The sequence below is a fragment of the Berghia stephanieae genome, chromosome 2 (assembly GCF_034508935.2).
Source record: "Berghia stephanieae isolate SIO BIC M18660-M18661 chromosome 2, UCSD_Bste_1.3, whole genome shotgun sequence".
Taxonomy (NCBI): domain Eukaryota; kingdom Metazoa; phylum Mollusca; class Gastropoda; order Nudibranchia; family Aeolidiidae; genus Berghia; species Berghia stephanieae.
The window spans coordinates 121,254,570-121,279,104 of NC_088361.1; the positions used below are offsets into that span (position 1 = coordinate 121,254,570).

General features: G+C 33.4%; 1 protein-coding gene across 2 annotated transcripts in view; it reads left to right on the forward strand.

Annotated features, from left to right (window-relative positions):
* The window catches only part of LOC144966458 (uncharacterized), a 31,514-nt gene extending 7,317 nt beyond the window's left edge, over nt 1–24,197 (forward strand). The window contains exons 2-13 of one of the 2 annotated variants that reach the window (XM_078903005.1): nt 563–631; nt 5,786–6,017; nt 6,478–6,536; nt 8,249–8,805; nt 9,296–9,345; nt 11,512–11,582; nt 12,444–12,571; nt 14,820–14,929; nt 15,492–15,650; nt 17,591–17,667; nt 19,312–19,405; nt 21,107–24,197. In XM_078903005.1, coding sequence (XP_078759131.1) covers nt 5,817–6,017; nt 6,478–6,536; nt 8,249–8,805; nt 9,296–9,345; nt 11,512–11,582; nt 12,444–12,571; nt 14,820–14,929; nt 15,492–15,650; nt 17,591–17,667; nt 19,312–19,405; nt 21,107–21,184 — 1,584 coding nt within the window. In that variant the 5' untranslated portion in view covers nt 563–631; nt 5,786–5,816 and the 3' untranslated portion in view covers nt 21,185–24,197. The remainder of the gene's footprint in view (nt 1–562; nt 632–5,785; nt 6,018–6,477; nt 6,537–8,248; nt 8,806–9,295; nt 9,346–11,511; nt 11,583–12,443; nt 12,572–14,819; nt 14,930–15,491; nt 15,651–17,590; nt 17,668–19,311; nt 19,406–21,106) is intronic. The other variant, XM_078903006.1, reaches the window with a different exon arrangement.
* The last annotated feature ends 338 nt before the right edge of the window (nt 24,198–24,535 follow it).

Consider the following 24,535-nt stretch of genomic DNA (forward strand, 5'->3'; position numbering starts at 1 on the left):
CCACCACCACCATATCATCATCACTACCACTACTACTACAACAACAACCACTATCACATCTTCATCATCACTACTACTACTATTACTACAACCACCAACACCACATTACCACCAGTACTAAAATCTATACCATTAGGTTTTGGCGCTTTACTTCATTTGAAATAAGGAAACTTTGGGATTGTATTTGGCATTGTGTTTATGTATCATAATATAATTCTAATCAGTTATCTATTTAGAACTATATAATATGTCAACACAATTCCTTTTTCTTGTGTGCGGAAATTCCTCTTTCGGCGTTGAAATTCCTACGAGTGGTGTCTGAAACTCCTGTGAGCCAAATTTAAAGTTGGCGTCTCTGTAAATGCAGAAGAAAAATTGAAAATTTAATAACTTTCTCCAACTTTACGGAACTCATCCCATGATATCCTCAAGAACTAGTGAAACAAATCTACGACCTTCTTGCCTTTTTTCAACTTATAAATGTGCAGACCCATTTTTTGTTTTGTAAACTTTGTTTACTCTCTCTCCCCCTTTTTTTTTTTTTTTTTTTCTTTCAACACAGCTTATACAGTGCTTATATAGTGTCACAATGGTTGCCTACGGTAAAGTGATGGAAGCAGTCAAAAGAAAAGTCAGTGAATTATTGTCTTTTGACGAATATTCAGATGGTATTCGAATGTCAGATTTTGCCAGTAAATATACACATCATATGGGTCGTCCATTGAGTTATCATGATCTTGGTTTTTCTACACTGCATGAGTTCATTACTGCCATTCCAGATGTGGCGAGGTTTGTTTGGTCAGCAAAGGCAACATTCTTCTCTGGAAGTTGTGTTTTCAATTGCTTCTATTATCTTTTTATTCATCTTTTTCCTTTTGTTTTTTTTTTTTTGTTTGTTTTGTTTTGGCGTGATTCATTCAGTTCTGTTGTATTTTGTTTGATGACATATTATCTAAAGAATTTTTTTTGTCTTTTTGATAGTGATAATAACAAAGGCTAAAATAGTTATAGTGAATCAGGTTTTTTTAAATGCATATCACAAATAAAAGTGCTGAACTTACCAGTTCAGGTAGTTTATCAGCCATAATAGTTAACATGATAATTTCATTGCATCACAACCATTAAACTCCTTGATGATATAATAACTATGAATGATATTTTCTTTTGAGTAAAGTAAGGTTATTTCTTTCTACCAGACATTTTCTATACATATTCACATCTCCATAATCCAAACACCTCTGTTCCCAGTATTTTATTTTTTCTGGATATCAGTATCAGAGGCATCCGGAAAGTGAAATCAGTACCTCTAGTAGCATATGTAGTTTTGACCTCAGACCGAGGTAATCTAAATAGCAATAGGACTATACTGCTTTCATCATTGGCCAATGTGTGGTATACATATAAGAATTGTTTTTATTTATTATTAAAAAAATTTTCACATGTTTTTACCAGTTTGTTTGTTTTTTTAAAAAGAAGGCAATGTTTGTTTGGGTTGCTATGTTTTTCATTACAGGATACCGTTTTTCTTAGTCAATTTCTTCTCAATTGTTCTCTTTGCTGAAGGTGATGTTGAAATTGTACAGAAATTAAAAAGAAATATAACTTGAATAGCTGGGTGGAGTTCCCGACCTCCCATGTCTTCTATCCCCTATATCTGTTTTTCAACTTGCTTTCTGTCTTTGTCTTGGAATGAGATTACTTGGTTTTGTCAGCTTCCAGATACCTTAGCTGGGAGGGAAACAGTCAAATGTATAGTTAGAGTTTTGGGAGATGATATTTTCTCTCTTGTAAATCATCTCTCTGTTATTGTTATGCACTGTATTGTGTTTTGTTTACATATTATTTATGAATTGTAAACATTTGAGTGTATTCCTCTTAGCAGGGACTTGTACTTGTGTCTGGATGAGACTTAGGTGATCTCAAACAAAGTACTTTGATAGTGTGCTCTTGGAATCTACATGTTTTCTATTTGAACCAATTCCCCTTTGTCTTACCTTTTCTTGTGTGCTTTAATTGTAATTCTAAACCTTTTAACTATCCCATTTTCTTCCTTTTTACTGACGCTGATATAACCTTAATGTGTCGCAAGCACCATAAAACCCTTAAAACAAAACAAACATAACTTGATTAGGTTAGTGTTAATTCTTGATGAGCAATTGAGGCAAGTTAAAAGATGATATAATGTCAGGTTTGTAAGGTTACGTTTCCAGGCAGTTGAAAGGGATGGATTATCTATTCCTCCGACAGCGGGCTCAGGTTTGTAAGGTTCCACTTCCAGGCAGTTGGGAAGGGATGAATCATCTATTTCTTCGACAGTGGGCTCAGGTTTGATCCTTGATGTGTCGAAGACTGCACTGTCAAAGGTAAAAGCTCAGGCATCTTGATGGTGGAGATAAAATATCCACAAAGTACCAAAAGATAAAAATCTTCAAATATATCAATGTGTGAGGAATGGAGCGGCTGGCTGTCCGGCATAGATTGTAGAGAGAAGTGAGTGTAGAATGTTAGACCTATCAGCTTTTATAATAAGTGGCTACGCGACAGAATGTAGAACGAAAAGTATTCACTAATTAGAAATTAATTCGAGGGAAGGCTATTAAAGGAAAGGTGATCTAATATTAGAAGGTAAAGTTTTTCTAAGCCTACCGAAATATAACTGGAGTGAGATTAATTCATTAATTCTTATTAAAATATAAATTAATAAGATAAATGTGAACAACCTTTACTGTGACAGCATCTGTTGTGAATCTAGAAAGTAGCTCGAATGATTGCCATGCAAAATATAGGCTTTATTCAACATTTAAATCAACATGATCTGGAAAGAAATTAAAACACGAAGAGTTAGACAATACAGACAGTACAGACACAGATCAATTACAAACATTAAGTGACAAATAGAACTATCTCTAAACAGTAAACAATATCATGACAGCATCAAACAATATAAGTTAACTGACTTGTCCCACATGATTGTTGCCTGCTGATTATTGCACAAACACTGCATTGCTATCTTGATTTAGGAGGTGGGGTTGTCTAAAAATGGCTGGACTGGATTGGATAGACAAATAAGTTACCTACCTGAACCTAATTTAACTCACTCAACCCTAACACCAACTATATCTGTAATTTACCAGGGTCACTTTTACCCCATCCCTATTAATTACACTTTTTCTGAGACAAATTATAGGTGTAGTATCAAAGCTAATGTTTTTCATTTTTACACATTAATGATAGTTGAATAAAAATATATATGCACATGCTCATTTCAAATACATTTCTTCCAATTTTGAAATGTAGCCAAAAATCTCTAGGATTGAGTGAGAGTTAATTGGATGTGACAATGTGCTTTAAAATCTGATAATTCTTCAATCATTTGTCGATTGCATTGAACTTGGGTTTGGTGCTAAGATTATAGAGTCAAAAGTCCTCTATACTGTAATCGCTTGTTTCCAAAATGTGTTCTTATACGGAAATGAAATTTCTGGAATATGGCGTACAATTACAAAAGAAAAAAATCTGTCCCTTGGCGACATGTCCAGATAATGGAGATATCTGGATTGTGGAGTTCTGGATTAGAGAGACCTGGCTGTATTTGAATTGATTTAGCTATCTCTTGCACTTATCCTTATGTCATTTTTATCCTTTGAAATATATTTTCAGCATAAATAATGTAATTTTTCAGAGAAGTAAACAAGCGTTTTCATTCAGATCTCAAATTTCCTCTGATTAAAAAAAAACTCACAAGAAATTTAGAGCTTTTATATAACACAATATCCACTAAATGTGCTCAAAGCGCTTTACATAGTGTGCCTGACTAACAGCAAAACGTAACATATAGAACGAGACATGACGTGACGCCTGTTAGGATATATTACAATTTTTCTGACAGAGACAACGCTGTTGACGGCCAGGTACTCATTTTACACCTGAGTAAACTGAGAGAATACGCTGAGCGAGGCTCGAACCCAGGACCTTCCAATCGGAAAGCGAGTAGCATACCACAAGACAACATAGCTGCACATCAAGATCCTCCTTTAAGATAAACATTGGCCATTATGGGCTTTGTAGGAACTTACAGGATGAAAATCATTTGAAGAAATAAACTCTTAAGCGTTTGTATGTAGTGGTTTTAATCACATGGAATCATGCATTTACGGTTGTCATATTTTCTTTTTTAAAGCTAGGGATAATATGCATAAAGAACATTTTTATCTGTTTGCATGGGCTTCCTTAGCTATCACAGATTGTGAGAATAATTCGTATTCCAAATGTTCTGCAAGTTACTAGCAATACAAATACCTGATTTTAGAATTATATGTAATGAATTAATTTTTAGTTGGTGTTTTAAATGTAGAAGATCATTTAGAAAAAGATTTAATAATTCACCCAGAATTCATGCTTTGTTAAAAACTTGACTGGATTGTATGTTTGTAGCTTTTGTTCTAATTCATTCTTCAGGTGTTCTGTTGTTAAAGCTTGCAGTTTTGAGTTTTCGATTTTGCACTTCATCGTTCTCATTACACAAAAATGTTTGTCGTTGATCTTGATTTATAAATAGTAATGAAATGAAAATGTTTTAATTTTTGATTTCTTCTTCTTCGCATTCACCAAGTTTTGATTTGATTTGTTTGAAGTTCCCTGCATAAATCATAAGAGCTTATAACATCTTTTGATAATTTTCTTTCTTTTCTGCCTTGAACTTGAACAATCATGACTTTGATAATAATCTCTTCATTGTGAGCTTTTTTTTTTCTTTTTTTCCGTCCTTCTTTCTTTCTTTCTTTCTTTCGTTCTTTCTTCCTTTTTTTTTCTTTCTATCTATCTTTAATTAAAATTACCAAATAGAAACATATGTCCTAAGTTAATGAGTTGAATGCCTTTGACTCTCACACCTGTTGCCAGACTATTACGAAATATTCGTAGAGTTCTGAAATTTTGTCTCTGATTTCAGAACTTCATGAGCATCTCTAAGTCATTGAAATTTATTGAAAATGAAATTTGATGTCAGACTACACAGTTGTAGTGATTTTGACGTGTTATTTAATCTTTGGGAGGGTAAATTGTTGATTTTTGAGGTTATCTATAACAACTACAATTTGTTCGAGTGAGCAGCTCAGTGTTGCTATTTTTAGTCAGCCAGAGAAGTGACTGTTTCTTACGACATTCTCTCCATCCAGTGACTGGGTGGGGTTCTTGACCTCCCATAGTGGGCAGGGAGATACATACTGTGTCTTCTATCCCCTTATATGTTTTCCAACATGCTTTCTGTCTTTGTCTTGGAATGAGATTACTTGGTTTTGTCCTGGCCCTGGCCAGAGTCCTGGCTGGGAGGGAAACGGTCAAATGCATAGTTATTGTTTTGGGAGATGATATCATCTCTCTGTTATAGATTATTATATTTGTTATTTTTAATGTATAATGTAAGCATTTGAGTGTATTCCTCTTTGTTGGATTTTGTGCTTGTGTCTAGATGAGACTTATAGGTGATCTCAGACTAAGTACATTTATAGTATGCTCTTGGAATATACATCTGACCCCTATTTGTTTCCATTCCCCTTTGTCTTTGTCTTACTTTCTCTTGGGTGTTTTAATTGTAATTCTAGAACTTTTTACTATCCCATTTTCTTCCTTTTTACTGGCGCTGATATAACCTAAATGTGTCGCAAGCGCCGTCAAACCCTAAAAACCTAACCTAACCATCCAGTGCATTTGTGTATTGGGTCTCCACTTTGTGTTGTTTAACCAATCATTTTCAGGAAAGTAATGCATTGTCCTATAATTTCAGAATCAAACCTTCAGAAGCTGATCCAAATTGTATGGTTGTTGCCATGGCAGGAATGAGGAAACTTCCAAGAAAAGCTAATTCCGGTCTACAATCCTTGTCTAGACAGGAACTCAGCAAGTCAAACAAACGAATTCCATTTGAACCGGAAGTGGAAGGCCTTGAAGCAGACAGATATGGGAGATATTCTGTCTGTATACCCGTAGAGAATATTTCTTCTTCTGTTACTAATGATGTAGGTATTTGTTTAACTTAACTTGCAACAAATAAATGCATAGCGACCAACTGTCCTGATTTTGAAATCTGAGAAAAACTTGAGGCAAAAAAGTTGGAATATGACATTATTGAAAATCTGTTTTTACTTAATGTAGGATCAGCATAATTTTAAGCACCATGTCACCCGGACATGAATCTGGTTTAGGACGATTGGTCATATAATAGCTTATGATTTGTTCCCCCTCCCCCACTTTTGTTTATTTTACTAATTGCAAGCATATGTCTATGTGGCAAATGTGCATTCAATCCAATACTTCTTTATAAGTGATATGAATCTATGATTTTTTGATCACACTTAAAAGCAGCAGCTCAAGAAGAGTACCAAAAAAAAAAAAAAAATTAAATGAAAATTTTGTTAATGTCATGTGACAAAATTTAAACTATTAGTATTTTCTCTATTTATTTCTGTACTGTCCTAGGACATAAAGGAAGAGTTCAGCCTTGCTGGAGACGTTGCAGATGTACATAGGACAGACAAGTAAGTTGACAAGGGGTACCTCTAACCCATTTTCTCAACCTTGTACTTTGTCAGGGGTGTATGCAGTGATGCCAAAACTTAGGTTTTACTGGTAAAAACCCGGTCTGTAGCAAAAAATTCAGGGTTACGGGCAAATTCAGTCATTTTCCGATGAGGTCATATTTTTCCAAGGATCCCCCCCTCCCCAACCACCTCTGCCACCACATCACCATCATTAACACTACAACTACAACCACTGCCAACTCATCATCATCACTACCAATACTACTACAACCACCAACACCACATCACCATCCAATGCTGCTACAACAACTTCTATCACATCATCGTCATCATCATCATCATCACTACCACCACTACTACAATCTGGGTGGGGATCCTGACCTCCCATAGTGGGCAGGGAGGTACATGCTGTGTCTTCTATCCCCCATACCCGTTTTCCAATTGTTTCCTGTCATTATCTTGGAATGAGATTTCATAGTTTTGTCCTGATCCTTGCCGGAGTTCCTTGGCTGGGAGGGAAACAGTCGAATGTATAGTTATAGTTTTGGGAGATGATATTTTTTTCCTTGTAAATCATCTCTCTGTTATGCATTGTATTATGTTTAGTTTACATATTATATTATATGATTGGTAAACATTTGAGTGTATTCCTTTTAGTTGGGACCTGTGCTTGTGTCTGGATGAGACTTTTAGGTGATCTCAAACTAAGTACTTGGCGGTGTGCTCTTGGAATCTACATCTGTTGCCTATTTGAACCAATTCCCCTTTGTCTTACCTTTTCTTTTGTGCTTTAATTGTAGTTCTAGAACTTTTTACTATCCCATTTTCTTCCTTTTTACTGGCGCTGATATGACCTTAATGTGTTGCAAGCGCCGTAAAACCCTTAAAAACAAAAACAAACCACTACTACAATCACCACAACCACATAATCACTACCACTACAACAACTACCACCTCATCTTCATCACAACCGCTACTACTACAACCACCATGACCACATCATCTCTACCACTATATACTACTACAACCAGCACCACATCATCATCACTACCACCACTACTACTACAATCACTACCACTACTACAACAGCCACCACAACTACCTCATCTTCACCACAAATACTACAACCATCATCATCCCTACCACTACTACTACAACAATCACCTTCCATGGTGGATAAAGATTCCTTATCTCCATATCAATTTTCCTTTTCCAAGTTGCTTTCTGTCTTGGAATGAGATGTCATTCTTTCACTCTTGGCCGAAGACTTTGCTGAGAAGAAAATTTCTAGTATTTTTTTTCCTTGTAAATCAACTCTGTTATGTAGTTATAGTTTTTTGTTCTGAATATATTTTTTTGTAAGCATTTAAGTTTAATCCTCCTAGTAGGATCCTGTGCTTGTGTCTGGATGAGACTTTAAGGTGATCTCAAACCTAGCATATTGATAATGTGCTCCCTGAAATGTACCTCTATTTGATCCAGTTCTCTTTGTCTCACTTCTTCTCAGATGGTTTTAATTGTAAATCTATAATTTTTTACTGCCCCATCTGAATGATGCTGAAATGACCTTAAAAATAAATAATTTTATTTTCAATAATTTATCAACAAAACAAAACGGGAATCATTTAAATGAAGATATAAACAGTTCTTAATAGTTAGGATGTAAAATATGATCTGTGGTAATCATATCTGTTCAAATTGTTTTTCAGATTCATATTTGTTCGGTTTTTCAACAAAGAGGAGCTTCAAAATTGCTTGCACATGTTTAGAAGCGAATATGATCTCGGCATTGGCAGACAATCAATTAAAAATGAAATGTCTTCCAATGAAAGTCAACGTTATCAGAATAATTCAGAGCAGTCATCGACAAGAAACCAAAACATGTCACACAGAGTCCCTCATAGTGAGGGCCCTGCTGGTGATGCAGATAGGCGGAGAGGTGGAGACCGATTTAGGAATCAGTTTAGTGGTGATGCAGACAGGTATAGAGGAGATGACAGCTATAGTAATCACTCAGCTGAAAACTCGGACAAGCATAAAGGTGGAGATAGGTCGAGGAATCAATTGGGTAATGACAGAGACAGGCCTAGAGTAGACAACAGATATAATCATCACTCAAATGGAGATACAGATAGGCAAAGAGATGACAGATATGGTGCTAATGTAGATAGATTTCGAGGTGGAGACAGAATTAATAATCATCAGATGAATAGTAGTCCGAACAGTCGAAAGTCACAAGCCTCAGGCAGTTATAATGATAATGAAGGTAGGTAAACTCCAAAATTGACCAAAGCATAACTATAACCCAATTTCTCATGATGTATCGAAAGTTTTAATAACTAAGTCTTACATATGCAAAACATGTGAAAGGATCGCTTTAGTTGTAAATGAATTAAACAATTTTCAATGTATGTGTTGTGTGCAGTTTTGATCATTTAGGAATCCTATGAGATTTTAAAAGATATAGACAGGATTTGAATAAAAATTTATTAAAGAAACCCTTTTCTGTCAACAGTATGTATAAGTACATGTGATTTCCTTTGCGCCTTTTTTCAATTTGGATTTTGGTTATATTGTATATTAGTAAATTATAAGAATTGCAACATTTTCAAACTAACATTGTTAAAAGCTATACATGAAAAGAACAAACAAGATTTGTCACAGAAAATTATGGAATGTTTTGAAAAACCATTTTGATATATTTAAAACCAAAAAATCAGAGGTCTTTTAAAAAATTTCTTTGTTAATAATTTCAGATGAAGAGGCATCAAGTACAGAGTTATTTGCGGCTAACATTGAATCTAAGGTAAGTCTGCCTCAATTTGGTTTAATGATAGGGGGAATTGTAGGACTGAAAATGTGTAAGGTTCTAAACTATATAATTTAAGTTGATTACCTTGCCTTTCTTGTAACCAAAAAAACCCCAAAAGACACCCTCCCTCCCCATATTTTTAAAAACTGCAAATTACTCGTATCGGGTGCGAGAAAAAAACCCCGGAAAAGTTTGATCAAATCCTATTATTTAAATTTGTGTATACAATTTTTCAAAACATATATTAACAAATTTTAATTCCATTTTTGTTTTACCGTACAAATGTCATATCTAAGATTTTAGATGTCATTCTCAAATTTAGTTGTGATCTTTCAAACCCTCATTTTACTATATGACTGATCTGTACCATTGATTTTCTGTCTTGAGTAGTGAGTCGATCCCGTGCATTTTGAATTGACTCTTTTTAACTCTGTTTGTGTGTGAAATGTTGCACCACCTTTATAAACCTTCAATGACCTAATGCTGTAGTCCATGGGATTCAAGTCAGGAAACATTGGAGGCTATTTATCTTTGAAAATAAATCAAATATGATTTCTACCCATGTGAAAATGATGTAGCATTGTTAAACAGTGCTTTCTGCATTTTTAATGATCCTTGAAAAATCCGCACTTGTCAAAAACCAAGAGAAATATCCGCGGAAAATTTCAAGAAAATTTTTTTTTATTGGAGTGCTTAACAAAAATCATAATTTTGATGCCAAAGTGGCTCCAAATGGCTCTAATTGCATGTCAATTAAAAAAATTTTCCGGGGGAGCATGCCCCCGGAACCCCCTTCGGCGGGCTTCTAAAAAAATCCTCCTTTTTGACAATTTCTTGGAGGAAGCACTGGTTAAAAGGATAAAAACTTAATCCAGACTTTGTCCCGATTGATCATTTTTTTTTCAACCAGACGCGGCAACTTCTTAAACTAGTAACACTGCACTGGAAACTTTCGATATCATGATGTTTATACGAGTTTGGTATAACCGGCATAGTTTCTAAACCAATAAAGCATTTTATATGAAACTTGGCAACAGTTAATTTAAGGATTTGTTCTTCTTGCTTGTAAATTTTCGAATATTTTTGGTTTCTACCTCCTACTGAAATAGTGTAGTAAATTTTCCGGGATATTTTGGGTGTGCTTTTTTTTCATCCTATATTATATCTGCTGTCTTGGAAGATCTGAACTTCTTTTTTTTCTCTTCTAAATCTTCATTTTCCTTTTCTCATATAGATAATACTGAATTGAGTTGCAAGTTCATAAATCATTGCCCCCCCCCCCCCCCCCCTGTATGATATGTGATTCCCTGCCATGTTGTGTGGCCTTGAGCAAGTTATTTTACCCTAAGCTCACTTAGCAACACTGTATTTCACGGACACTTGGATCTTCACTCTAAAGTGACCCTAAAGACAAATTTCTCCTTGGGGATGGATAAAGGGAATTTATAAGTCAATTTTTTAATATTGCATTTGATTATTTTAATTTTATTTTTACTTCCAAAATGTTCTTTGTACTTTCAAATTTTTATATCAACGCATTTCCTTATTGGTATATGTGGCGAAAGAGAAAACAAATAGCCTTCAAGTGACATAGAACAATACCGCAAGGCTTCTTTTAAAAGAATCTAAATTTTCCTCAGCAACTTCGAGAGCTTTATTGGCTGGTAGTGGAGAGGAGACTCATTTATAAAATTACTATCTCGGTTAATAAATCTTTGCACAATGGTCCCTTCAACTGTGTGCCCGGTGTAGATAACTGGCAATTATTATTATTATTATTATTATTATTATTATTATTATTATTATTATTATTATTATTATTATTATTATTATTATTATTATTATTATTATTATTATTATTATAGTATTATTATTATTATTATTATTATTATTATTATCATATATATTTTTATATTATTATATATTATAATTATCATTATTATTATTATTATATATTATTTTTATTATTATTATTATTATTAATATTATTTTATTATTTATTATTATATTATTATTATTATTATTTATTATTATTATTATTATTATTATTAATTATTATTTTATTATTATTATTATTATTATTATTTTTATGTTCATGATAATTTTCATTCCCCAGTCTCTTTATGTCTCTCTCTTTTTTGTTTGTTTTTGTATGGATAGGAGGAATTTGAGCAAGCTCTCCAAAAATACCGACCCAAACATATGAATGTGGTAGTAAAAGACCATACAAAGTAAGTTTGTATCACATACAATATATCTGAAAACCGTTTTTTCCTATTTGTGCAGTTTTCCCTCACCCTAATATGCCATCTTCCTCCCTCCTAAGATTTGCATTGTTGTACGTGTACCATGAAGAAATAAGTAAAAAGTTATTTTTAAAATTTTCTTCGTAATCAATATGTTCTCCCAATTGAACTTCATTGAATTTTTTCAAATAGGGTCAGAGTAATAGAATAATGACATTTTAAAAAGTCTTTAGATAATGTTAATGACTATGATGATGATGATAATGATGATGATAATATTTTGTAACTTCTCAAATGTTTCATATTGTAGCCTCTGATATCTGGTTCTAATTGTCAATGAGTAACAGTAGGCTTGAAATTGAAGGCTTCTATAGTGATTTCCATCATTGTTTAAATACCACTGTCATTTGCATTATTTGTGGGGCCGCAAATGTCAGTACGATCCGCAAAATTTGGCAAATTTTTGTTAAAAAAAAAAAAAGGAAAACAAAATAACGAAATAAAGGTGTGAAACTTTTCTGGAAGTCTGTGGCTATTCATGTTCTAGCTCTCTCTGCCTTGGCATCCCGGTATGCCTTCTCAACATGCTCGTCAGCTGATGCTGAACGAAGTTTTTCTTTTATATAATCTCGGACCTTCCGATTCAAAAGCGAGTGTCGTAGTCATACCACAAGACCACAAAGCCGCACGTAGATTGATGTTAGGTGGTATTGGGATTTTGATGTGAGGCAGATAGTATTGAACTCAGTCCACTTCTTTGCTGGATGCCTCTGCAGGGAAAATGCCTTGGATTTAAAATATCAAACATATAAATATATAGCAATCTGTATATTCTTTTGGATCAAGATTTGCATTTGTGAGCATGTGGAACCATGAAGATGCATTGGCTGTTATTAGGAATATGGACCAGAAAATGCAGACAACTAGAAGATTGACTATAAGATTTGATACCAAAAAACAGCGCTCACAATCAGGTCAGTGATGTTAGGATTCTTTTTCTTTTCAACAACTATGATTCTTTTTTCATTTATTATTTACTTATTTTTCGGGTTTTTAGTTTATTTTTAAATTGTGTGCTTATTGTAGACTTTGTCACATGCATTTCATTTGACAGGTCACATGCATTTCATTTGACAGGATAGTTTTATTACGACCTTTATTTAAACCATTTTATAGTAGTTCTCTGATAATTGTATTGTCATGTTATTTTTATTGTAATGATATTACAGTGATCAGCGACTATTAACCCACTCAATGTAATATTCTGCTACTATAATGTCAGAATTTTGACTAGTATGAGGAATTTCAGGTTTTTGGGATTTTCTCAGAAATTTTCCACTGATCTTGCTTGCAGTGTCAAACATTTTTCTTTGATTCAAGCTTTGGCCCCCAAGTGGTGGATCTGTAGAAGAATCACCACCATGTCTGGTGGCATATTTTGACACTTGTGCTAAGTTGCATGAGTTGTCAAAAGTAACTCAAGAAGTGGTGGGCGGTCCTGGATGAATTGGTGGTCGTAAGTGAAGGGGATTGGGGGGGGGGGGGGGGGGAGGCAACTGGGTTAAGATTTTGAAAATCCCTTTTAAGTAGTAGTAACATGGTAGTACGTTTGGTGAGATTATGTTGTAGGTGTGTTTAAAAATATATTCATTACAACCTCCTAATTGAAAAAATAAGATCAATTCACAAAGAGCTATGATCTCCTTATATCCGTATTTGCTTCTCTCTCTCTCTCTCTCTCTCTCTCTCTCTCTCTCTCTCTCTCTCTCTCTCTCTCTCTCTCTCTCTCTCTCTCTCTCTCTCTCTCTCTCTCTCTCTCTCTCTCCCTCTCTCTCTCTCTCTCTCTCTCTCTCTCTCTCTCTCTCTCTCTCTCTCTCTCTCTCTCTCTCTCTCTCTCAAACCACCCTTCTATCGACATGTTCTGTTTATAGAGAGATGAAATATTACATTGAAAAAGGGTGATCCACCCACAATGAGCAAGGATGATCAACTTAGTTTACTAATGGTATATTACAATGAGCAAGTGTGATCAACTTGGTTTACTAAAGGTATATTACAATGAGCAAGGGTGATCAACTTAGTTTACTAATGGTATATTACAATGAGCAAGTGTGATCAACTTGGTTTACTAAAGGTATATTACAATGAGCAAGGGTGATCAACTTAGTTTACTAATGATATATTACAATGAGCAAGGATGATCAACTTAGTTTACTAATGGTATATTACAATGAGCAAGTGTGATCAACTTGGTTTACTAAAGGTATATTACAATGAGCAAGGGTGATCAACTTAGTTTACTAATGGTATATTACAATGAGCAAGTGTGATCAACTTAGTTTACTATTTTTACCTTTGTTAGATATAGACATTTTATTTTATGAAAGATCCAAGAGTACTATTTATAAGCTACATAACCACTATGTTGCAGACACAAAGATTTGTAGCTTAGTAAAGTAAAAGCAAATACTTTCTGGCCGTTTTTAGTCAAAATAAATAGGTAATCATAATGTCTTCATGTAGGTAAGGACGTAATAGTAATATTATAGGCCTTTAATAGTGTTTTAAAGGAAGGACAATTCATTTTATATCTACAAAAAGTAAATTATATTGAATGATAAGAAAATGGATGTACACACATAGTAGTAACATAACATGATATTACATAACTTAACTATATTTTATGTTGGTTGGATTTTGAACGATGGACTGGTACACTTTTCTCCTTATTGACATATTTCCATTATCATCACTGTTTTAAAACACCATATTCAGCTTGGTATATAAGACTTATGGAGACCTGAGACTGGGATCATGGGTAGATTGTTATTTTGACCCTCCTCTATACTTTGGTTGAATTATTCCTCCTTGTCAACATTAACTGCACTACACAGAAACACATTTTCATGATACAATTTACTAGTTTTTAAAAATCCATTTTGAATTTTTTCATCAACTTTGTTTTATTTTATTTATTTATTTACTTATTTATTTATTTATTTTTCATGCGGATACTAACCCACGCAGTTTATAAATGATAATTTTCTATCATGATTTCATAATGGTAATAAATCCATTATTGATTTAACCATCTTAATGATTATGATGTTTCTTACAGCGGTGTTCCTGAGGTATGTATTGTTCCTCTTTTTGAAATGTTAGGTCAAAAGAATATGTCATATTGGGCATTTATTTGATTGTATATGTATTACATTTTACCAGAACACAGCTCCTCATTGTCTGATTCATGCAATGATGTGGGAGATATGCCAACTAGAAGAGCGCAAAATAATTCTAGTGGTACCAGGCCCAAGATGAAAACTCCTCTTCAGGTGAAAAACTAACTAACGGACATGAAACAATAATCAGTTTTATTCTTTAGAGTCAGATTTGCCAATATGAGAATTGAAATAATTCAAAAATTAATAAAATATTGCAAATTCATTAAATTTAATGATAACATATTTTCCAGTTTACAATAAAAATCAAATTTATATCAGTTACCTACATCTAAATTTTGCTACAGATTAAATTATTTTAGACTCTTTTAAAAACCCATGTTATCGATTAAAAATAATTATTTGGAATGGCTGACAAATTAATATTTGCCACACTCTGGTTGAGATAATTTTCTGTGACCCATACTTGTGTGACAAGAATATTTTACACTTTTTAAACTTGAAGCTTTTTATATGTGAACCATTCTACTTCTGTGTAATCTGTTCCCTGTTTGAATAAGTCCCCTATGTCTTCCTTTCTTATTTAAGTTAAAATAACCATACTTTACTTTTAGTTATACATTTTACTAGAAGAGAATCATTGCTTTTCGAATCTTTTTATTTTTGAATGTAGGTAGAGGTCTTAATTCAATTATAACTCTTATGTCATCTCTAGAATGGTTTATTAGAACGGCCCATGCCAGGACTGGAGAGTAGTGTTGATTATTCTGGTATGCCTCATCTCGTACCCAATGCAGATATTGTAGACCCAGATGGCTTATACGATGTGGACACCAGTGTTCTCGTTACAAACTTTCCTCCCCGCACCATGGAGGTAACAACAAAAGTCAATTCCATTTTTATTTCAATTGTATTAGTCAGACCCTCTATGAATCTTAAAGTGGATGTATACAACTCATTCTTCTATTCACATAATTTCATAAAGTATTTCAGGAATTGTAAAACATCAGAAAATGTTTTTAAAAGTTTTTAAGATCGATATCATTCTTCAAAACTAACCAGAAAATAAAAAATCTCAGTTTTTATAATCCCATTTGAAAATGATCAATTTTTTTCACCAGCTCTTTTTTATTTCTTCTTATAAATAAAAGTGAAAAGTAGTTCAGGTAAACTACTCCTGATAATCATTTGACTTTGAGGAGTAAATGACGTTTTTAATATAGATAAGTAAGAAGCACATTTCGTTTTTTACAAATGATGATTGGTATAAAGTAAAGATAAAGAATGTTGAGAGGTTGAAAGTTCGACACCAGCTTTGTAAAGTTATCTCACTTGTAAAGCATTTTGAGCACGTTTCGTGGATATTGCGCTATATAAAAGCTCATGTTTGTTTGGTTTTGTTTTTTGGTTTTTTTTCTAAGATTTAAAAGATTGAAGCAAAGCAATTAAAATGTTCACCTATCCAAAACATTCAGATTTGGTGAAAGCAAGTGAAAATATGCTTTGAATGTATATTTTAAAAAAGTCATCTACAGAAATAGAGTAAACTGTAGAATGAAATACTCTTATGTGTGCATGGTGATGAGGAATGATTGATAAGCTGATGACCATAACATTATTTCAGAACAAAGGAGGATGATAATGGAAAATCTATTATTTGAGCTTTATAAAAAAATTAAAATCACAAACTACGATTCCTTCTTTCTACTTTCTTTTTCGTTTCTTAAAGTTATTGTTTAAGCGGTCGTATTTTATCAATAAAAACAAAGACAACGCGTCACCTTAGTTCATTTTTACCACATAGTGTTCGAATTTTAAATGTGCAATAGTGCTGTAAATTAAATACTATTTTTTTTTTTAATGTACACTCACAAGTTCGGACTAGACGTCATAAGAATAATCTATCTCAGTTTATAAAATTGATATATATAGTGTCGTTATTAATTCTTAATTCTATATTTATACATTTTTATGCTTTACATATAAATTCAAACTTGGGGTCATTGGGACAACATATTTCACTTGTAGTAGTTTTTGTTTTTATAATGTATATATATATATATATATATATATATATATATATATATATAATATATATATATATATATATATATATATATATATTAATAATAATTCGCTCCATTACTACATGTCGAGCACTTTTCGTACCATATTTGTATCAAACACGATTCAATATATATATATATATATATATTCTTAACTTTATATTTATACATTGTTATGCATTTTATGCATGCCATGCCTGTAAACGAATTTCCATTTTTTTTGATGAATAAAGTATATTATTATTATTATTATTATTATTATTATTATTATTTATTATTATTATTATTATATTATTATTATTATTATTATATTATTTTATTATTATTATTATTATTATTATTATTATTATTATTATTATTATTATTATTATTATTATTATTATTATTATTATTATTATTATTATCATCATTATTAATTGATTACAGCCATAGCTGATGCCAAAATGATAAAGTTTTGGGGCAGTGCATTTTGCAAAGGCTTAACAAAAGAAATTTATTATACTTTTATTTATGGTGTAACTGTTCTTGAGACTAAAATGATAAAGTTTTGGGGCAATGCATTTTGCAAAGGCTTAACAAAAGAAATTTATTATACTTTTATTTATGGTGTAACTATTCTTGAGACTCCTTTTGCAGACATTGTTAAACCCCTAAAACCAATTGGAATTTATAATAATTACCTACAACCACTAACATGAGGTGACCCCATTTGGACTGTTGATTTCAATTTGCTTTCTTTGAAAATCAGAGCCAACTGAGAGCAGTCTTCAAAGGATACAGAGTGATGGATATTTGTGTGTTGAACAATGGCTACACGGATGAATGGTAATTAACACACTCGTTTTGTTTTTACTTTATCTTGCTGTCTTTGTCGGTTCCCAGGCGGATAGATGTGATACATGTCTGATGTCACGCTGCCTGGCAATGGCGACCATCTTGGTTCTAAACAAAGAAAATCATTACTTTTTATTATTCATGCTGGCTAGAACTTTTCATATGCCTTGTGATCAGAATGTGTAAAAGTCAAAACATGATCAAATTTATAGGGTTTTTTTCCTCTGGATACGCTTTTATGCTCGCCGGAGAAATATTTCATACGGGCGTCCGCCATTGTTCCGATAGTTTAGAGCCAGTGTTACTAAGTTACCATGCGTCATTAGGAAGGAAGTGACGTTACGACTGTTGAAGAGTATTGGCAGGGGTAGTTTTTTAAAATTATGAGGCATTAGGAGTTCTTATATTGATAGTCTACCTTATTGCTGATTCATTTGCTCTTCAAAATCTGATGATCCTCTCCTATCTGTCAATTATGTAGGATGAGATGTTTTTTTCCCCCATATATCTCTTATTGGGGTCACTATAGCTTGATTGATACAACACTCACTACACAGACAATAAAAAAAGACTGGTATTGATTCCGAGCGTAGCCTGACACCTACTCCTATGGATGAACTTCTAAGGCTCTTAAGGACTAATTTGTTAATGTCTTTTTAAAGAGAAATTGTCGAATTGTGACCTACCTGCTCAAAATGTTATTAGGTCGGCCAGACTTAAGTGTTGAAAATTTAATTTATAGTAAAAGATATAATGCTTGGGCTAATTTTATATGTTTTATTGAGGAGAGAGGAGAAATGATTTCCTTATTTGTCGAAAGTGAAAAAGGTCATATTACTGGTCATTTTGGCTTTAAATTCACTCTATTTGTATTTGATTCATACAGATAGAATTAAATCAGTCAATAATGAATCAAAATTTTTCAGGCTAAAATGTAAAAAAGATCAAACCAAATGTTAATGCATAGAAAGGATTTTACAAATAAAACAAAACATACAAACACAATTTTGCCTTATATATCGATCGATTTAATTGCCTCCACTCCCCCCAATCAGGTCAAATAATTTTTATCTTATGAAATTACTATTGATTTAATGTGTTTGAAAGACATTTAGATTTTTGTTTTTTTTGACCTTTCGGTGACTAGCTCTTCCTTTTGTTTTTAAAAAAGATATAGAAATAGAAAACTGATTGATTTAGTCTTTTATTAGAACTCTGTAAATCAATTGCTCACGTGACATTTATATCTTTCTGGTCAGTTCTTTATTAAGTCAAATTATATGTCTGGCTTCTCCAACCACCCTACTGCATTGATTAGGCGTTGTATTTGATATATAAGGTTTATCAGAAATTACCTTGTAATAGGCATACTATCATGAGGATAAATGGCCATTTTACACGATAGGGTCCAGGAACTATGTTTGCTGCAAGAGGTCTTATTATGCCTAAAGTTATGATAATTTTACCACCTCTCATCAGATCCTTACTGTTTTATATCTTGTATTTATTATAAGTACTATATCAAATGCTATTATTTTTATGTATTATTTCTATCATCATCATCATCATCATTATCATATGTCACTTTGTAATCGAATATATTTGATATGAAATATTTCATTAATACTTTGACAGCACAAGCGCCTTGGTGTACATGAGCACTATCTACGAGTCAATCAGAGCATTGAGAAGTGAAGAGAGATTTATGATGGATGGGTGCCCTCTTAAAGTAAGCTGTAATGATTGAAGCACTTGATTTAACAAATCAAAATATTATGTTTGTCTAGAGAAAAAAAAATGACACTTAGAAAAAATTAAAGGAAAAAAAAAAAGAAAATAATTATTTTCTAGTCAGTGCAATATCCACAAAATTTGCTCAAAATGCTTTACAATGGGTACCAAGCCAACAGCAGCATTTGAAACATAGGGCAAGACATGAGTCCTGCAAGGCACTATCACAATTATTTTTTTTTTTTTTGACGGAGACCACGCTGCTAGAGCCCATTTACATATTTTACACTTGATTATGTTCAGAGAATGTGAGTTAAGAGCCCTTATCAGGGACTCAGATCTACAATGGGGCTCAAACCAGGGCCTAAGGGACAGAAGCCCATTGTCATACCACAAGACCACAGTAAATGCGGCACTCAAACTCGAAATTATACTCCACCTTTAAGTTGCCATCAATTTTTTATTGTATTTGGTTTTTCTCATCTGAATAATATTTCTAAAATATTTAAGACATTATTTCAAAATTATATACTTTCGGGTAAATGCGTCGCACACCATTTTCATCATACAATAATTATTCTGAAGATGATATTTTGCCTGCAATATAAGGTGTTATCAAGCACTGAAATCTAAGTTAGTTTAGAAAAGAAATTATGGAAGTGGGAATCATAACCAGAAACCAGTTGACTAAGGTGTAGATGGCCAGTTGGCTATGATCTCGTAACTCTGGCATTGTTATTTGTCCCCAGGAAGACTCTTTACACACACCATCTTACTTGATTCAAGTGCAAATTAATATTTGGCAATAGGCAGTATCAGACGATGTCAAGAGATTTGAGACAAAAAGTGTTTAAGAAATGGAAATTGTTCTCCATATTGCCTTGTAGGGGAAAAATATAAATATTAAAACCTGGGGCGAAGTTACCCGCCGGTGGCAGACAATTTAAGTGCCGTTCGGCGAATTTTCCCATCAGTAGTGGCAGTAAAATAAGAGCTCTTGTGAATATGCAGTCAATTCTGCAGTCGTAACGAAAAAGACTGCGTGTGACTTAGTAATGTTTATAGTCTTTTTCCATAAGACTGCAGAGTTCCTCAAGGAAGACATTTATTTTAACTAAATTTTCATGTCTCTCTCTCTCTCTCTCTCTCTCTCTCTCTCTCTCTCTCTGTCTGTTTGTCTGTCTGTCTGTCTGTCTGTCTGTCTGTCTGTCTCTCTCTCTCTCTCTCTCTCTCTCTCTCTCTCTCTCTCTGTCTGTCTGTCTGTCTGCTCTCTCTCTCTCTCTCTCTCTCTCTCTCTCTCTCTCTCTCTCTCTCTTTCTCTCTCTCTCTCTCTCTCTCTCTCTCTCTGTGTGAGTTATAATGGATTAGGCTCTTAAAAGTCCCTGCAAAAGCCAACTAATTTTACTAAGGGCAAAGAGGAAAGAAAAAAAACGGATTAAAAAAAAAAACCCTGTTATATTATAACTGAGCCCTGTTTTTCCAGACCTATTCTACACGGGTTCCACTGTAGTTAAAAGAGAAATTTGGCTTTCATGATGCGTTCAATTTTTTAAATTTTAAAATGATTTTGACAACCTTGAAAAAAACCTGGAAAGAGCCTTGAATCTTATTTTTTATTTAGCCTTGTAATATGTCATGAAATAATCATTTTTCCCTTGAAAATTAAAACAATTTGAATTTCTATATTATACTTTTTCAGGTAATTCCACCCCTGGAGAATGTGCTTTTAAAGAAAATTCTTGTCAGAATGGATACAGGCCTAAGGGAATGGAACTAGTCACAGCATTGATGGTTTTTGTATGTGGGCTCAGGGATTAAAGGTTGTTAATTGCTGCTTTTAACGCTGGTTTTCTTTTTTTTTTCTTCTTCTTGTAATGCTGAAGTAATTTAGTTAAATATAGTTGTTTTATTTTGATGTTTTAATTTCAATGTTTCTGTTATCCCTGTATTAATTTGTTTTGATCAACTGTGTTGAAGGCCGCACTGAGGTCTAGCAACACCAACACACATTTACCCTGGTCCGTAGAATTAATTATATCACTGCAAATACAGAGTGGTTTCTGTTATGTGCATTGGTCTATAAGAGGACTGAAAAACAGGTAACATGTTGTTGATTGTCAGATACTCATGTAATTTTTTGGCAATAACTTTTTCGAGAAGTAAGATGCCAGTTCGATATAGGCCTAAAATTTCCCATGACGTTGGGGTCTAGTGATGGCTTTTTCAGGAGCGGCCTCACGATTGCTCTTTTAAATCTATCTGGAAAGTCAGTGTGTATTAAACTTTCATACTAGTGATTGAGGGTGATAACAATTCCCTTAAAGTTTTTAATAAGCTGTGTAGGATTTATTTCCAGTGAACATGTTTTATTTGGAGGTGCTGATAGAATTTCGAAAATTTTGCTTTCTGAGGCTGGTGTAAAGCAAGAAAGCAACATGTTTTCATACTTATTTTTTTACGGTGTGCTTTTGGATTGTTGTCCAATTCATCTCTTAATTTTGAGATTTTGTCCACGAAGTAATCTGAGAAGTTTTCAGCTAATTGTTGTGGACAATTGTTGGAAGGTAATTTTGTCATTGATGAGTCAGTTCTTATTAAGCTATTTATAATTTTAAACAATCCGTTGGAACTCTTGTTTTTCAATAGCAATCTTTTCCTCGACTCCTTAAGTTTATTAGTTGATTGTTTTTTAGTTTTATAGATCTGTCAATGTATTTCTAATCCTGATGCCCGCCTCTGTTTTTGTGCTTGTCTACGTTGATATTTCACTTCTTTTACATCGTCATTGAACGTGGGTTGGTAAAAAGATTGGTGTTCATAACAGTTGTCTTAGTCTTTATTATAATAATCGAACTCATTGGAGTTTCTATTAATTTATTTAAGGTAGTGATTTGACAATTTTGGGGTATCTCATGAGAACGATTTCTAATATTTCATCGTTCTAATCTGTTATTTATCATTGGCCATCCAAATTTTCACATCATGTATACACACCCTCTCAGTGGCTCGGTCAGTGTCATTTCAATCATTCACAAGACTATTGTCCCTTGCAAACCTCTTCATTTACCCATTATCGTATATTGTGAAATGTTTGTGATGAGACTTAATAAGATCCAAATCTACACACAATATATCCAGAGTTTAAGAGAATGAAATAATAATGCTCACCTTTTGATAAAAGGAGCTATTTATAAACATTTCAAAGATAATTATGATTGTTTGACTTCTACAACGTTGTATCGAGCGTTAGCTCTCATCAGGAAGTGGAAGTGAAAGTAGATTGTTGTGTATTTTTCAAGATTCGTGTTTATGGAGGTTCATAATTACATAAAAGGTGTTTGTTTCTATGTCTGCATGAGGATGTTAGTTCGTTTCTTCTGTTGAGTGTTGCCATGTTTGGTTTTGTGATGATGAAGAATTTTCCTTCTAAGCAGAGGTTGCAAATCTTAGAGGAGGGTGAGTACGACTATGCTCTGGAGATGATTTTCCATGTGATGCTGTATTGTATGTTATATTTTTTGAGGTTCCAAATGTGTTCGCTTAGTGTAGTAGAATGTCGTTTGTGTATGTTTCTGAAGGAAGATTTATGCAGGTTGTGTCTGGTTTTGAATGAACACTCGGTGAGGCCAATGTATGTTTCTTGTTTTGGTGTGTCTGGTCGTGTAACTGTGGCTTGATAAATAATGTTTTGAGTCAGGCCATTACCGTTTAGTGGTCTTGTTGCCTGGGTCCTGCAGTTGCATTTTTTCTCTAGGTTGTTGCTGGGCTGAGCTGGCTGTGATAGTTTTCGTTTATTGTTGGAGGAAATAATGTTTTGTATGTTTGGCATGCAGGTGTATCCTATTTTGATGGTGTTTTTGTTCATGATTGGGTGTAGAATATGACTGGGAGGGAAGCATTTTTGTAGTAGATTGAAGAATTTGTTACCGATAGAAGTTGTCACATTCTTGATGTAGGGTGTGTTGAACCATGTTATGTGTCGTTTTATTTGTCGTTATTTTGTTGGGGTGGTAATGGTCTCTTCCTCATATTTTAGTTTGTAGTTACATCCACTTTTTTGTAGTGCATTTGTGTATGGTGGGGTTGCATCGTTGAATATGTTGTTGTTTGTAGAGTTGTTAGATAGTCGTTTGTTAATGCTCTCTGGGATGTTTTTTTGTTATAGATGGCGGATGATTGCTATGTCTATGGACGTACAATTGGATGTTGTTGGGTTTTGAAAATGGTTGATAGGTGCTGTCGTTTAGGTTGATGGTTATGTTCAGGAAGTCGAATGTTTTTTTGTTGGCTTTGATTGTAATTTTCAGATTGTTGGCCTGGAAGATTTTGCATATTTTTTTCTTTATTTATTCTGTCTCAGTCTTTTATTTCACAATGCGAGCCTGTCGTCCCTGTATAGTCCAATGTTTATATCAAGATTTTGCATTTGGGAAAGTAGATATAGTCCGACGAGCTCGCATGTTTCTGCTCCGTTGTAGCTTCCCATGGTGACGTCAAAGTTTGTTGATTTTTTTGTCCATGCTATTCCATTATTGTAAAGTGATGTATTCTTCGAGTGCAGGATAATATGGATTTCTTCTTCGGTGATGTTGTCAAAGGTTTTCGCGAATTGTAGTGCTTTGAGGAGTAGGGTTTTGGTGATTGAAGGGTAGAAATTACAGATATCAAAGATAATAATAATAATAATAATAATACACATTTATATAGCGCTCATTCTCGTGTAAAACACAAGCTCTGGGCACTTTACAATATAAATATCAATTTTAAGTGAAAAAATAAAAAAAATAAAATAATAACAACAATAACAATTCATAGCCAAATCAAGGATTCATATAGAGTCAAGAAAAACAAATACAGTAAAAATGTGTCTTGAGATTCTTTTTAAAAGTAGGTAAATACTTGCACTCCCTCAGACCACGTGGTAGTTCATTCCAAATCTTGGGGCCGAAACAAGCAAACGATCTATCACCAAATTTTGTTCTTGATCTTTTTTCCGAAATTTTCGTTTGGTCATTACATGATCTTAAAGTGTAATTTTCAAATTTACACATGACCACGTGATCTGTGAGATATGCCGGTGCTATACCAGCCAAACACTTATAAACAAGACACGCTGCTTTGTAATATG